The sequence below is a fragment of the Pieris brassicae genome, chromosome 4 (assembly GCF_905147105.1).
Source record: "Pieris brassicae chromosome 4, ilPieBrab1.1, whole genome shotgun sequence".
NCBI classification, from domain to species: Eukaryota; Metazoa; Arthropoda; class Insecta; order Lepidoptera; family Pieridae; genus Pieris; species Pieris brassicae.
The window spans coordinates 19288814-19304794 of record NC_059668.1 but is presented as its reverse complement, the minus strand read 5'-3'; the positions used below and the strand labels follow the sequence as shown (position 1 = coordinate 19304794).

General features: G+C 35.2%; 2 protein-coding genes across 3 annotated transcripts; one reads left to right on the top strand and one right to left on the bottom strand.

Annotated features, from left to right (window-relative positions):
* Positions 1–304: 304 nt before the first annotated feature.
* LOC123708133 (polycomb protein Asx) lies at positions 305–7653 on the bottom strand. Its single transcript, XM_045658665.1, has 7 exons — positions 5234–7653; positions 5095–5160; positions 4743–4816; positions 3997–4415; positions 3509–3725; positions 2828–2938; positions 305–1979 (listed from the first exon to the last, which is right to left on the bottom strand). Exons 1-7 carry the CDS (start codon positions 7353–7355, stop codon positions 1833–1835), a joined length of 3156 nt encoding a protein of 1051 aa, XP_045514621.1. The 5' UTR covers positions 7356–7653; the 3' UTR covers positions 305–1832.
* Positions 7654–8915: 1262 nt separating this feature from the next.
* LOC123708107 (ATP-dependent RNA helicase dbp2-like) lies at positions 8916–15854 on the top strand. Of its 2 annotated transcripts, none has more exons than XM_045658614.1 (7): positions 8916–9130; positions 9220–10338; positions 10533–10594; positions 11798–11857; positions 12116–12349; positions 13477–14743; positions 15060–15854. In XM_045658614.1, exons 1-6 carry the CDS (start codon positions 9117–9119, stop codon positions 14730–14732), a joined length of 2745 nt encoding a protein of 914 aa, XP_045514570.1. In that variant the 5' UTR covers positions 8916–9116; the 3' UTR covers positions 14733–14743; positions 15060–15854. The 2 variants fall into 2 exon arrangements, with proteins under 2 accessions (XP_045514570.1, XP_045514571.1); XM_045658615.1 differs by having other exon boundaries at positions 8921–9130; positions 13477–13686.
* The last annotated feature ends 127 nt before the right edge of the window (positions 15855–15981 follow it).

Here is a 15981-nt window from a genome sequence, read left to right as displayed (position 1 = left end):
TAATGACATTACCATACTGTCACGAGTCCCAATTAGTTCAACTCTCCGATAGTTATATCTGTAATAACATGGTCTAATCGCGTACGCCACGCCTCCGCCTCCAACCTGACTTAACGAAACAAAGCTATAAATAATTATACTTAACTAAATAATGGCAAAAGACTTAAACTGTGACCTAAATGAACCTTATATTAGGTGCATAATTCAATATCAGAACTATACTATCTAAATATATCCCTTCTGATATTCTATAAAGTATTATTACTACAAAAACAGTTGTGCACATTGTATAAACATTCAGTACATTCATATTGTATTGTGGTACATCCACAAGACAGATAGGTATACCAAATGTATAAATATATATTTTCAAGTCGCACTCAACATTCTATAGCCCAAAATCTCTATTGCATTCAAATCACGGCACAGCTATACTAAACGATAAATATAATTAATCTGTCTCAAAGACAGAACTCGTTCCTTTAATAAAAGAAACCTCGTGTCTGATTTTTTATTATGAATCCATTAATTGGATTGAATGTTTTGACAAATTATTTTATACTCGAAAAGGATTGTTTATTCGGTCATTCATAGCACCACCATTCATACAACCACTTTTTCATTTGGCTTTGCAATACAGACCAATGTTCCTTAATCATACCTATTTATGTATGGCATAAGGCTCTCCTTAGGGCGGGTCTGTACGGAAAGAGAAGCATCCTCGTTGAGGTACTAAGAGTGCTTGCAACACTGGCAACACTTAGCTTGTTATAGTTCAACAGTAATAATCTTGATACTGAATACCTATGTATTTACTATCAACTTTTTGTGAATAAATAAAATGATGCGTAATTAAGAATTTTATTAGTTCGCATAACCGACACGCCAGTTCTCTTCCACAGACTATGAGTATAAAAATAAAGCAGATATCTATAACGATAGAAATACGCACTCGTCAACACAAATTTAGAGAGCACTCCCTGGACAGACACACGCAGTCATCAAAAAAGCAGATTTTTCGATTATCCAAAGTTTTTGGAAAATAGCTCATAAATACAGTAATTTAGATATCAAGCGATCGATTGTAAAATTTGGACTAAAGAGAGACCCTAGTCACGATTTCTTACGGGTTACATCGTTACCATGGTAACAAACACGGCTATAGTCCATGTTTTTTAACAAATCAAAATACCTGCACTAAGACGAAATTAATAAAACTCGAGCAGATTCAATATGAAGAATTCTAGTCGTAATTGTAACGAATTGTTGATTCATAAAACGCATTTGTTCATAGATTTAAATCTACGATACGTCGCAGTTACGAATAGTGTTCTGAATCATATAATTTTTGAACTTTTAAAACCTGAATAATTTGTCAAAAGCGACATCTTTCTGCCAACACTTCAGAAAAAAATAATTGGATAAAATCTGTTAATCATTCAGAATAATATCTATTGTTTTTTATATGATGAATTTTGTAATATTTTCATTGAAAATGAGTTATAAGTAGTAAACGCTCGCTGGGCAAGGACTTATAAACAAATAAAAAATGGAAAATTTCAGCAGCGCATTCTGAGCGTATTTGTAACTAAAAACATTTCACAACACTAATTTACATATATCATTTTCGAAATTCATATAGTAAACTAAACCATTTGGAAAACGTGTAACTCACGATTATATATAGTATAGTTTATTTATATGAATACTTGACAAAACTATCGAAAAGTTTAAGCGAAAGATATCGCTTTTAACAGCTATGTCTGTCACCAAAAACAAATTTTGACAACGTCGCTATGGAAACCAAGGTAAGAATAACCCTTATTTTATGGTCAACGTATCAGACATGTGAGGCAGAGTTCTGCCGATCCAATACAGTCGTCATGACAGAAGGCACCACACTTCTTACATAGGATCATAGCCCGTAGGTTGCATACACACGAATCTTCTGCGCCTACGCTTCTACATCGAGTAACATTCTGTAAAAATATAATTTTAAATAAGTTTCTATTCTGTTTTAATGTCAAGTTAACTTATTTTACTCAACACGAGAATTTGTTTTTTTTTTTGCTTTGTAATCTTAGGGAAAGGTTCAGAAATGAGACTTAACACGAAGTATGATTTCCGTATTAACGTTTCTGACATTTAGACACAAACAGTGGCTTATTTGACTTAGTACTAACTGGAGAACATACATTACATATTAAAAATTAATTGAAATTTATACCTACCCTATATTATAAAGAAAAACACTTTTTGAATGGATTAAAGCTATGTATTATTATTAAAACTTATAGTTATTTCCATAATTCTAAATTAAATTACCGACGTTTCGCGTACTTTAATAATAATACATAGCTTTAATCCGTTCAAAAAGTGTTTTTCTTAATGTGAAAAAGCTATTTTACAAAAGACAATACTTTTACCCTATATTATGTTTACTATATATTTTTAGGTCAGGAAAATTGTTATTTAAATAACTTTTTATTTATTATGATTTATTCTACTGAGTTTGTTGTATTTAAGTGATAAAACAGGGTTGGCTGACGTTACATATATAACAAAACAACTAAAATTAAAACAAATTGGACAATAAGAGGAGCAAAATTGTAACACTGGCAATCAAGAGACCATTAAAGAAACAGAGGCAATTGAAAAGATGGGACGATGAAATCATTGAAATGCTTGGATAGAAAAAGGCGATATTGGTATACAATAAGGAAAAACAAATGTATGTATTATATATTTCTAATATAAGGCATAAATAAATCAAGTTCAAGTCGTCGCTTAGTACTAATCCACATATATTAACTTAAAATATACTCACAATATTGCTATTTTGATTAGTGGGAGGAGCACTCGAGGCTCGAGGTGCAACGTTTGGTGTCCTTTGAACTAGAATGTACTGGCCCATATTGTTAGGTCGATTCTCATTTATCTGAAATTTTAGGTAAGTTATGTAGATATGTGAAGGATTAAGCTTTAATTATACATATATTTGTGACTAGAGAATGTAAATTTGATACCATAGAAAACTATGCAACAGCTTGTGAACTGTATACACAAAGCGTTATTTATATTATTTTATGATATATCGTTTATAAAAAAAGGTTTTATTAATGGAAACATAAAATATATATAGTTTTACTGACACACAGGAAACCGAACACAACTTTACTTACAACCAATAATACGCTCTTCTGCTGTTTTCTGTTTCTTCTTGTAACTTTCATTATAACTGATATGTAACTTGTATAAAACAAATTCGCTTTTAACCGTTTATATGCTTATATACATTTTAAACTAATTCCTGTTATCACATGAATAAAGTCGCGCAGGAACTTTTTTAATAGAACTCATAGTAATATGAAACCAAATTGAAAAAATTTGTTTACTTTAAGTTTAAAAAAAAACATGTGTGTGTTAATTTGATTGACACTAAAAACAATTTGTATGTTCATATGAATCAGAAAACATATATAATAAATGTAAAATTTTGTGATTATACCTCATTATGCTGTATGACAGCATTGGAGACCTGTCTCACAAGAACCGGGGGCGGAGGCCTAGGCTGTCGATTAGGCCTTGTAAGGAGCGCCGGTGGAGGCCTGAGCTGACTCCTTAGAGCATCTCGGTTTGGGCTATTCTGAATCACGGCTTGGCAGATTTGGTAACTCCGTTCTAGATTCACAGCACCCGGTGGAACTTTATTAGAACTACGGCTTCTAAAATCAATTATTTCTTAATGAAATATTCTATAGTACTAACTTGGTCTTTACAATGTTAATCAATAAAATAAAAATGTAACAGATGTATACACATTATAGAAAATAAATTTTAATTAATCACTTTTCACGATCTTGTAACTGGTTATTTAAAATTACAGCACTGCCAAAAATCATTCCTGCATTACGGCAAGAATTAATTAATACAAATAAATATTTTTAAAACAAAGCACTTTAGCATATACTTACCTAAAAAATGTATAAAACTCACCTGTTAGATTCTTTTCCTAACTTCGTTTTCTTGCCAGATCTCACGGAATGAGTGACAGTAGTTGAATTGAGGGATTGATTAGCCACTGTCGTACTCGACACTACACTAGGAGCCGATTCATTATCCTTTAAGGCCACCTCCTTCATTGACTGGCAGCTTTCTGATGAGTTTGACGATTCCATGTTGAAATTTGCGTCTCTTTCCTCTTTGTACATACAATTCTCGTCATTTATATGAACATCTTCAATGCTAGTCTTAGAATCCTCACTCACATACTTAGCACTGTCATTGTTGATAGTAGAGAAGTTATGTAGTGTTATAATATTTTCATTATTCACCCACTCATTTTCTGACTTCCATAATATAGCAGAACTCTTAGGTTTTGCTGGATCTTGTAGGTCATCCGGATATGATACCATCTTGAATAAATATATATATGTCATTTATATAAAAAAGCGTATCAATACCAATTAAAATATTTTATAGATACCGGCAAACATCTTGAACAAATGTCCTTGCCTGCGCAGAAGCGATTTCTAGGTATCACTGGGAGGGGTGGGCGGTGGTGCGCGGCGGCGGGAGAGTGACATGGCGATCGAGTGATTGGTAAATCACTTGAGGTTTGTGTCCCGCGCTGTGTACGATGCGCAAACTTTCCCCCACTCCCTTGTTTAATGCTCAAGAAGTTTGCCGGTATCTGTACCTTATTTTCAATATCATTTACAAAATATACAAAAATTACTCACAGATGTGTTTGTAACTTCCATCATTGGTAAAGATGTTGTTTGTGTAATTGGCATTGTTACTACTGCTGTTACATCTAAAACAATAATATTTTGTAGTCACCACATTTATGATAATTATTAACTAAAGTTAACTAACTAGCTAAACTGCTATTACATGATATTTTACACCCACATTAATTTAATGACATTAATTTACTTACACATATTCGTAAAAGATTATCAATTATCATGTACTTTTAGTATTGGGAACAGAAATCTGTAATTTATTTTCACATATACATTATCAAAATATCTGGCAAAAAGATAAGCTTATATAAATGTATAAAACAATTATGATAAAAAATTTACTCACTTGATTCATTCATATATGAAGTCAGTTCCATAAAATTAGACTGACTATACTTGGCATCTTCATTTTCTGAAAATTAAAAATAGCATTAAATTTAAAGTTTTAGTCATGATTTACATACATAACTTGATATATAACTCACGAGAAGCAATAATAGGTAGCCCACCAGTCTCCATTATGAATGACTCTGCATCCTTAAAATGTTCATCATAATAATTTGGAGCATCTTGTATATCTTTACATTTTTCTAGAGATTTTCCTTCCGTTCCATCCATATTTACATGAGATATTTCTAGGTGTTCATCTTTAGGACTCTTATTCTCAATATCTTTTATTAGCTCTATCTTATATAATTCCTTCTCCACGATATCTTTTCCTTCTGAGGAACAATTAGTGTCTGTATCTAAAGATGGATTATAACCATGCACTGTTGTTGTTGTTTCGTTAGTTTCAGGTACACAAACATCTTCATTATTATCACTAGAGTCCTTTAAATTGTCTTTTTCAATCCTTTCACTATTCTCATGGTCAGTAACTGTATTAAAATTTAGTTTTTCTTCATTTTGCTCACTTACAATAGTGTCCAAGTGGGCCTCAATTTTTATACTAGACATAGAGGATACACTTTGTTCATCAAAGTCATAAGCAGATATTGTAGCTTTACTATCTTCACTATTGGTGTCCCCAGTTTCTTGATCAGGATAAACATTGTCATCACTAGTACACATTACGTCACCATTCTCATTAATGTCAATATCTGAGCCAGTGTTATCTGTACTTGGCAAGGGATGTGAAAGAAATGGAGCATCTGTGACTTTAACATTGAACTTTAATTTATTTGAAAATGTTAAGTTAGCATATTCATTGCTAAAACTTTTATCCCCTTTAAGAAAATCATTTGGAAAAGTATTAGTATTATCACTCTGTTTTTGGGATACTTTAAAATCATCTTCAAATTTCAATCTTTTAGAGAATTGATATTCATCATCATTACTACTTAACCTTTTGTTGCTGTTGGACACATTGGAATCACCACATTTTTCTTCTTCAAAGTCCTTAGATGTTTCTTCTATTTTTACTACAGTCATATCTAAATCTTGCTTCATTTCAGAAACACTATCACTATCAGGTATAAGGAGTGGGTCAATTGGAGTTGTAGAAACAGTGTCCTCAGTTCTTGCTACTGATGAATCTGAGAAATTAAAATCAATTTGGCACTCCTCATAACTTTGAGTATGACTTTTAGTAGATTTAAGTGGCAGCAAGTCAGGTACCGGAGCTACAGGCTTATTATTAATAGGCACATTGCATTCATCTTCATTTTCCTCTGCCTTAGCAGATGACCGTGTAACAGCTCCAACAGAACGCATTCTCTTACTATTGCTAGAAGATTTACTTTTTTTTACTTTTGGTACTGTACTACTACTGGTGATTGAAGCAGTAGGTCTTAGTTTTATTGTGGTTTTCAGAGATGGTCTCTCCGAATTCATATTAACTGTAGATTTTTCTTTTCTAGACTTTTCACCCCAAAATGGTTCAAAATGTTTTATTTTCCATGGATCAATTTTAGATTTTTCTCTTTCTGCTTCAGTCTTCATTTTTTGTTGATTTTCTGGAGTAAATTCTCCTCCTGACAAACTTTCTTGCCATTCCAAGCAAGCACGAGCAAAAAATTCATTATTAAGACTAGATGAACTTAGACGACCTGAAGAACTTATTCTATCTACACTAGGAAGCAACTGTCCAAGTTTAGTTTGATACAGAGGGGGTAGCAGAGAAAATGTGTGTTTATTTAATAATGCTCTAATGTTGGTATTTACAAGTATAGAGTCTGGAGTTTCTAAATCTATAAACCCTTCCCTAGTTTGCTGTAACTGAGCAGCTGTTGACAGTTTTTTACTACTTCTTTTTCTGGGTTTAAGGCAAAAACCTGGTATACTCGCTAATACTTCTCGCATAGTTGATGGCTTATTTGAAGAGTTCGATTCTACACATGATGCTGCCATCCATTCTCGATTTTCAGTGGGTGGAGGTGGGGGTAAAGGTTTCACTATAATTCTAGGTAAAGGTCTAGAGTGATTGGAACTTTTCTTTCTTCGTTTAGACTGCTTTTTAGAGGAATGTTTACTGGGTTTTTCACTGTCCTGTGGAATGCGAATAACAGTATATTGCTCATTATTATTGCAAGTCAAATACTTATTATCAGACGAATTTTCCGAATACTCCAAATCCATACTTTCAACTGGCGAAACATCTAACTCCATCTTAAACAATTTGAAGGTGTGTTGTTGTTGGAAAGTAAACAATATTATGAATATATGTAGTGAACAGGTAATCGCTGCACACAGTAACTTTTTCAACCCATTGTAATTCTAGGGTATTTCGCTACACATTGGTTTCATAAGTTGCCAATCGTGCTGATCATCACTAATAGAGATTACACGTAATATTTGCAAAGAAATATTATTCTTTATTTTCAATAGCCATTTTATTTAGTTCAAACTATCTCAACTATCTTATAAATCTCTAAGAAAGCTCAAAGCACGGATACGAAGGTAAGGAATGAAAATTACCAAAATGTCACAACAACAGAAAATGGAGACGGAGTCCAATTTCTTTATGTTTTCCAATACAGATTATATTTAGTCTTTTACAGATAACTCATGAAAGTCCGAGAAAACGTTGTGGGAAAAAAATTCAATCTCATTTGTAAAATTATGACAATGTAGATTTTTCAAATGCAATAGTAGGCAATAAAGCATATTTTTCACATCTCTATTTGTGCTTTTATACTTTTCCTGTCTCAGTAATTGTCTCCAGATAAATATTGTGGTTAACACAATTGAAAAATAATTTAGTCGAAGGACTAGGGGTAATATTTGTTGTATACATACTTACAAAAATATAAAAGAGAAGAGACTGAGAGTAAGTTTTTGAACCAGTCTCGTAGGTAAGAGAAATACTTGATAGAAGTGAACCAAATAGCCAGCTGTCCCCTTTTTTATAGGATTTTTTGCTGTATTGTGATGGCTCTAGGTACATTTTTAACTGTGGAACAGTAAATTATAAATTGTCGCCATGTTCGGTTTTAATTTATGGTCATAAGTGTTTTTTTAGTAACAGTACTAGTTTTCTAAACAGATTAGAATTGCCACTTCTTTTAGTTTAATATATACCACTAGAAAGTTTATTTCCTATTTAAATTCGTTTGGCGGTTGTGGGTCACGCCTGTCACAAAGTATAAATAGTATAAAAAAATATCAATACAAAAAGAGTATCACATAAGGGATGCGCATTTGGACGTAACGTTCATCATAGACTTAACCTCTGATAGTGAAGAAAGCAGCGATAGTGAAGACGACGACGAAGAATTGGACGATATTCGACCACTTAATATTGTACACCTTGAGCATAATTATAATAAAATTATTTGAAACATTATTCTTTTTTGCCACCATATGCTTATGTTTAATGAATGATAGGTATATACATGTATACTTTTATGGTTTACCATTTCCTTAAGTTCTAACAGTTAAAAAAACTTAAAATTCTAGTCATCCTATTATCTGATATGTTCATTAGGCCCTAAGATTTCGGGAAAGATACATATGCATGTTCTCAGTTTAAAATTAAAACTACCTATAGTATCTCTTCCAATGGGACCCTAAATTAGGCAATTTTTATTCACCGGTAACCCCAATTTCACTGTAGCGCCCTCCTGTCAATGTCACTCACGCGCCAAAAGACCCTTGTGGCACTGATCTTTGTTTTAGGGCACACGCCACAGCAGCGAAAATAATCTGACAAAAAACAAACACTTTGGTCCCACTATTTACTATATACATGTATATACTCTATGGCCGTGTTATCCGCCATTTTCTTTTGGTAACTTTTAAGTTACATGCGGCGTCTTCGTTTCTGTAACCGAATACAATACCATGTTTTAATGATACTTTCTATTGAGTGACTTTATAGATTTTGTGTTTATTCATTGTTACACAGGTGAAACTATTAGTTTATGAAAAATGGGCCGTGGAAGGTGAGTTTGCCTTAAATTTGAGCATATTAATTTGTTACATTTTGCATTTATAGTTTTAAAATAATTTCTATTTACTATTAATATTGAAGGGATCGAAGTCGTGATCGACGTCGCAGTCGCAGCAGAAGTAGAAGCAGAAGCCGTAGTCGAAGTCCTCGGTTTGGTTTGGGTTCTGGAGGCGGCGGTGGCGGCGGTTATGGCGGCGGAGGCCGTCGTAATAATCCTGGCGCTAATCTGCGAAAACCAAAATGGGATCTTAATAGGCTGAAACCGTTTAAAAAGGACTTTTATGTTCCCCATCCAGATGTTGAGAAGAGATCAGACTCTGAGGTTGAACAATGGCGGAGTGAAAATGAAATAACGCTTAAAGGCAAGAATATACCTAAACCTACTATGACATTTGATGAAGCAGGATTTCCCAACTATGTGATGGATGAAATAGACAAAATGGGATTTTCGAAACCCACTCCTATTCAAGCTCAAGGATGGCCTATTGCTTTAAGTGGTTGTGACATGGTGGGCATTGCATCCACTGGATCTGGCAAAACTCTATCATATATATTACCAGCAATTGTTCACATAAATAATCAGCCCAAATCAAGTAGAGGCGATGGACCTATAGCGCTAGTGCTAGCACCAACAAGAGAGTTGGCTCAACAGATACAAGAAGTTAGTGACAAATTTGCCAATACATCAAAAATCCATAATACTTGTTTATTTGGTGGAGCACCAAAAGGACCTCAAGCTAGAGATTTAGATGCAGGAGTTGAAATAGTCATAGCTACGCCAGGTAGACTCTTGGATTTCTTAGAGAGTGGAAGAACGAATTTGAAAAGGTGTACATACTTAGTACTAGATGAAGCTGATAGAATGTTGGATATGGGATTTGAACCCCAAATAAGAAAAATTATTGAACAAATTAGACCAGATAGGCAAACCCTTATGTGGTCTGCTACCTGGCCTCGTGAAGTACAATCACTTGCTTCTGAATTTCTCAAGGACTACTTGCAAATTAATGTTGGGTCTCTTCAACTAGCCGCTAACCACAATATTCTACAAATAATAGATGTTTGCATGGAATATGAAAAGGAGACTAAACTTAGTACCCTTCTAAAAGAAATAATGGCTGAGAAAGAAAACAAGACTATTATTTTTATAGAGACAAAACGGAGAGTTGACGATATAACAAGAAAAATGAAAAGAGATGGGTATGTTTTTGTTCATAGTATTGTCTTTTGTTCAGGAGTAATTTAAAATTATGTAAAATAATTATAAGTTTATAATAATACATAGCTTCAATCTGGTAAATAGTGTTTTCTGTAAATATGTTTTTGTTATTATGTAAAATTAATATCTATTGATAATTTAGGTTTCATTATAAAAGAATCTTATTATATTTCAGGTGGCCGGCTGTGTGTATTCATGGAGATAAATCTCAAAATGAGAGAGATTGGGTATTACAAGGTAAGTGTTTAGACATTTCGATTGATTCAATATTATATTGAAAGAAGATATAATTTGTATTTTAAAAGGTTTTCAGTTTGCAGTAATTAGATAATATTTTTAATTTTATTCAGTAAACAGGATTTTATAAAAAGACTAGTGGAAATTAATGCTTTAAAAATCGCTAGTATCATAGTTAAAATATTTCAATGTTTCACAAATATGAGATGTGGACTAATTATGTTGGTTCGTCTTATGTTTAAGACATGGCATTTTCTTTTGAGTGGTTTCTTAATATACCAGGTTTACTGAGTTTACCTGTAAATTCTAATTTTTTATTAAATTTATATACAAAAATGATTAGTTTTGTCTTGAGATGAGAAATGTTTGTCTTCAAACTTGTGTGCCATACTGTTTTATAATACTTGGGAGTCAATTCACAAGTTTGAAGATTGGGGTATGTTGTGAATAAACTATAGTAGTAATACTACCCAAGCCAGTGTCGGTCGAGGGCGCGGCGCGAGCGGGCGCGTCTAGCGAGTGATGTGAGTCTGAGAGCATGTCTGCATGTGCAGGCTGGCGCCGGGGCAGCGGCGGGGGCGGCGGCTCGCGGGCGAAGCCGCGTCCGTCGCTAGAGACGGGCTAAGCCCACGCTCAGGCTAAGCACTGGCTCCACCGCGGCCTCACTGAGCCGCAGCTCGGAGGTGCGGCGTCGCCTGGCGTGGCGCTTAGCGAGCCGAGGCCTCACCGCTCGCCGTTCCGTCCATTTGCGCTTCAAGCGCACTGGACGCCCTATTTACTGTCACTTGCTTGTTTTATCCATTTTGTGTTTGGATAGTTTAATATTAGTAAGTTCATTGAGATACACTGTGATGACATATCCCTTTGCTGAGCTGTATTTGTTTATAAACTATGTATGTACAATGTATTATATATCAAGCATTTATATATAAAATGAAGAAGGAAAAGGAAAATAGATTGGGAAGAATGTTGGATTATGATTTTGGCATTCTAAAATATACTTTAAAAAAGTCATATTGTGCAATAAATATAACAGAACTCCATTAAGGTTTATGTATATTGTAAACAAAAATTTTTTTTAAACATGATTATATATACTATATATTCAATCAGACAAACCATATATATACAATTTAACCAGTTCATTCAAGCTAGTTCAATTCCATGTGAATTTCATAAATAATAATAATTCTTATGTTTCAGACTTCCGAAGTGGCAAAGCTCCTATTCTTGTAGCTACAGATGTTGCAGCAAGAGGTTTAGGTTAGTTTGTAACTTAATTTTTGGCTGCTGTACAGTCAAAACCGTTTACGAAGACATCATTTGGAACAACATACCGGTTATATTGACCAAAATGGTCCTGGCTGAATTCAATGTATAAGCCGATCACTGTTATTAAGTACCAACCAAATATGAGAAGTCCCTTTGATGTCGTTAGAACAGATTTTGACTGTATTTGTAAATCTTAAAATTTAGGCAATATATTTTTTAACTAATATGTATATGTGTGATATGTTACAGATGTGGATGATGTCAAATTTGTAATAAATTTTGATTATCCTAGTAATTCTGAAGATTATGTTCATCGAATTGGAAGGACTGGGCGGACTAATAAAACTGGAACTGCTTACACATTTTTCACCCCTTCAAATGCTGCCAAGGCTGCGGATTTAGTTTCAGTTTTAAAGGAAGCAAAACAAGTTGTAAATCCTAAACTTCAGGAATTAGCAGAACGAGGCAGTGGAGGCGGCCGACGTGAGTAGATTATGCATCATTCATATTTTGAGTGGAGTCTATAAGAATACATACTTAGGCTGGGATTCAGAGTCATTATCAGGATCATACCGTAGGGCTCGTAAAGCTATTTGCTCGAATTTTATCATTAGTTCTTGGGTATAAATGAAAGTAACAGGGTGCCAGGTCAGGATTGTAAGGCGGATGACTCATTATCTCGGCACCTGCCATAGTCAAATATACACCAGTCCGGTTAAAGTATGGGGAATCCATCTGGTACAAAGCTTCCTGAACCTAAATGTTCGTGTAATATTTTTTTGAACTTGACTGATAGATCCCACTCTAGAGGCCACTCTCTTATCTTCCTCTATCATGCGTAGCACAGCACGGATGTCATGTTCAGTAGTCGCTGTTAAAGGACGTCCCTCACGCAGATCATCATTGAGATTCCTACGTCCACGCTTAAACTCGTTAAATCAATTGTAAATAGTGGCACGAGATGGAGCTTAATTAAGAAATGTTAATCGCAGCCTATCATAGATTTTCGAAATTTAGTTCGTGTTAGGTTCATTTTCAGGTGTAACAAGAGTTTTAGGTTTGTCGCCAATTCACAAAAACAAATGACAAATGAATGCAATTAGTACTACATTAGGTTACCAAAGAGTTCTAAAATTAAAATTCAAAAAAAATTTCATAGGCAATGTTTCTAACTGGCAAGTTCTAAACATTTTCAGTGTTATCCACGTTACATGCACGTGCATCAATGACTAGTGTGCACAACATTTAAAGGGAAACGCTACACTGACAAAGAGAATTAGTTATAGATCAGAGTGACTGCTATTATATCTGCTTAAACTTATGGGGTTGAAGAAATAACCACCATTTATAAAAATAATAATTTGCGACTTTAAAAGGCATACGGCCATCCAACAATAAGTTACATAGCGCACTCCTACTAGCGCGCGCGCACTCGTGCGGAACGAAGAAACGTGTGCCGATAAAAATATTAATTTTGTAAAAGACTTATTTATTTTTTAAATAATAAATATTTGAAAATAATAATACGTAATATCTATATGCTACAAACTGCAAGGTATTTTTTCATTTTATTATAAAGTTAAAGTAAAATATTGTAATCCAAATTATAGGGCACCGTGGTCGAGGAGGCAGATATCGTCGAGGGCGCCGTACTCGTTCTCGATCCCGATCTCGTGATCGTCGTCGCCGCTCCCGCTCACGCTCCCGCGATCGCCGACGCCGACGCCACAGTTCGTCCAGATCCTCCAGAAGTCGGTCTTCGAAATCGTCGCGTAGCCGCTCACGCTCCCGTTCCCGTTCAAGATCCCGTTCTCGATCAGGCAAGTGTAGTCCACACAAGGATACTCAACGAGCGAATCAGACACCATCCCAAGGGTTGTTGCCAACTCCCAAACCACTGCTTCCAACGCCCGTCGGCCCCCAACTCCCTCCTACTGTAGATAAATCTAATTCACGAGAGGTTGCGAGGAGTCGAGATAATCACAATGTAGCCAGTGAAAATACAAATAATGTTCAACAACAACCTAATGAAATTCCTTCATTGCTGACAATGAATCCTCAAATGAACATGTGTATGCCTATGCCGGCTATGAACGGTCAGAATTACGTAGTACCCACATACTTCCCCGATCAGTACGGCAACATGATGATGGGTGCCCCCTTCCAAGTCCCTTCTTGGGGCGCTCCTCCTCCGCCTCCACCTCCCCCTCCCGAAGGCCAAAGTTACGGGCAAAGTGGTTTGGGTCATGGTGGCGTAGACTCAGATTCCAGAAAAAGAGACCGGCCTGGACTCGAGAGCTCGAGCCAATACCACAGCGGGGGACTCGGCTCTAACAGAGCTTCGGACTACGGAGGCGGGTTAGGCTCGGGTGATGGGCCGAACTACGGCGGCCTAGGCTCCGGTGGGGGCCTGGGCTGTGACGAGCCCGATGCTAGGTCGCGGGGCTCTCACGACCGGCGCAGGCGTGGAAGAGGACGAGACCGCGACGGTTTCAATTCAGACAACTCGAGCAGTGATATCGGCTTGGGCGCGCCCGGCCTTGGCGGATTGGGCTCTGGCGGTCTCGCCGTACCCCACGGGAGCCTCTTGCCGCGCATGCTGCCTCAGAAAGGCGACGTCGTTGGACCACAAGGCGCTAACTTTACCGTTTTCGGTTCTTATGGATCTAAAAACAAAAGAAACCAAGATAGTGGTGAATATGGCTATCCTAATAATAGCAATACCGACGGCAATATGGAGTACTATGGGCAACAAAATTTCGGACCCGGCAGACCTTGCGGGGGTGGATTGGACCAGAATGGTGTGCAGGCAAATGGCTCCGTGGGGTACCATAATGACCGCCAGGGTAACCGCTACCGACGGTGAATAGGATTGAGGTTTGTTACATTCAAACCAATGAAATCTCACCTCTAACCAGTATCTAAAATTTCTTTAACATTTACACTAATAAGGACACTTATATGTCCTCAGGCTTTAAATAGTATAACGAAACAGCGTTCTCTAGGAATTTACACAGCTACAGCCTTATAGTGTTCCTGATAGCACTTGAGTAAATTTGGTTTGGAAAAGGTAAACATTTTCAAAATGATATTTATTGGGTTACACCAACAAATTACACCCTTTATGAAGCTAATTTATTTACTGTCAAAACTCAATAGTGCTTATTTCTGATAGTATTTATTTTTATTACAGAGAACGGCTTCAATGGAGACTCCCGGCGTCGGAGAAGGCGATAAATCAAGAACTGGATATATACTACAGAAGTGAAAAACTTCATTCCATGTGTAAATGCTAGATGTACTGTATTTCATACCACATTTCAAAAGATTCATAGTTATGTCAGTTAGTGAAGTAGTATGTATGGTAACAGTTTTTAATTAGAAACAGCACTTATACTAAGTAAATTTTTTACTTACATAATATGTAAGTTTATGTTCAAAATAATGCTTCATATCAAAAAGCATTATGCAATAACTTATATTATATAGATTACATATATTGGTTTACAACAATTCTGTTTAATAAATATTTAGATTTAAGTGAAATATCCATATTGACATATAGCTTGACCTGATATTAACTGATACACTGGCTCAAAAATTAAATGGAACATCTTAACAAAACTTTAACTAAAAATGTTTACATCACAACAGTGTGATACATATTTAGTACCAATAGAGTATAATTCTGTATAGTTTTTATATTCGGATTTTGTGTTAAGTGTACTTGAGCATTGGAACAATTACTTTCATTCAGATTACAGCAGAGACAGCATTTAATTTTTCATGATATATGTAATTTTTTAATACTTAATGTTTTATCAATGAATCTATTGATTTGATGGACCCCAGATTCATAGTTATTTGATAAAATGGCTATCTCTTTAGTAATTAATGCCATCATTTAAAGTAATTGATGGATTTTTGTGGTAAGCATTATATATAAGGTACATGTATTTGTAAGTACTGAAGTAAAACTTTCATTTAACTCTGTGTTTTATTCCTATTAACAATTGAAGTGCTGGTAGTAACCAGTAGCTTGGCTTATTTGGATTAAAACAACTACTTGTATTTGAGATTCAGATAGCATTGTGTTACTCTGTAGAGTTACTATG

Excerpts from the sequence above, each read along its gene's own strand:
- LOC123708133 (XM_045658665.1), bottom strand. The coding sequence starts at position 7,355 with ATGGAGTTAGATGTTTCGCCAGTTGAAAGTATGGATTTGGAGTATTCG. Across the intron at positions 5,161-5,233 it reads GCTACCTATTATTGCTTCTC|AAAATGAAGATGCCAAGTAT; the intron begins GTGAGTTATATA and ends TTTAATTTTCAG. Across the intron at positions 4,416-4,742 it reads TGGAAGTTACAAACACATCT|ATGGTATCATATCCGGATGA; the intron begins GTGAGTAATTTT and ends TATTTATTCAAG.
- LOC123708107 (XM_045658614.1), top strand. Across the intron at positions 10,339-10,532 it reads AGAAAAATGAAAAGAGATGG|GTGGCCGGCTGTGTGTATTC; the intron begins GTATGTTTTTGT and ends ATTATATTTCAG. Across the intron at positions 10,595-11,797 it reads GAGAGATTGGGTATTACAAG|ACTTCCGAAGTGGCAAAGCT; the intron begins GTAAGTGTTTAG and ends CTTATGTTTCAG.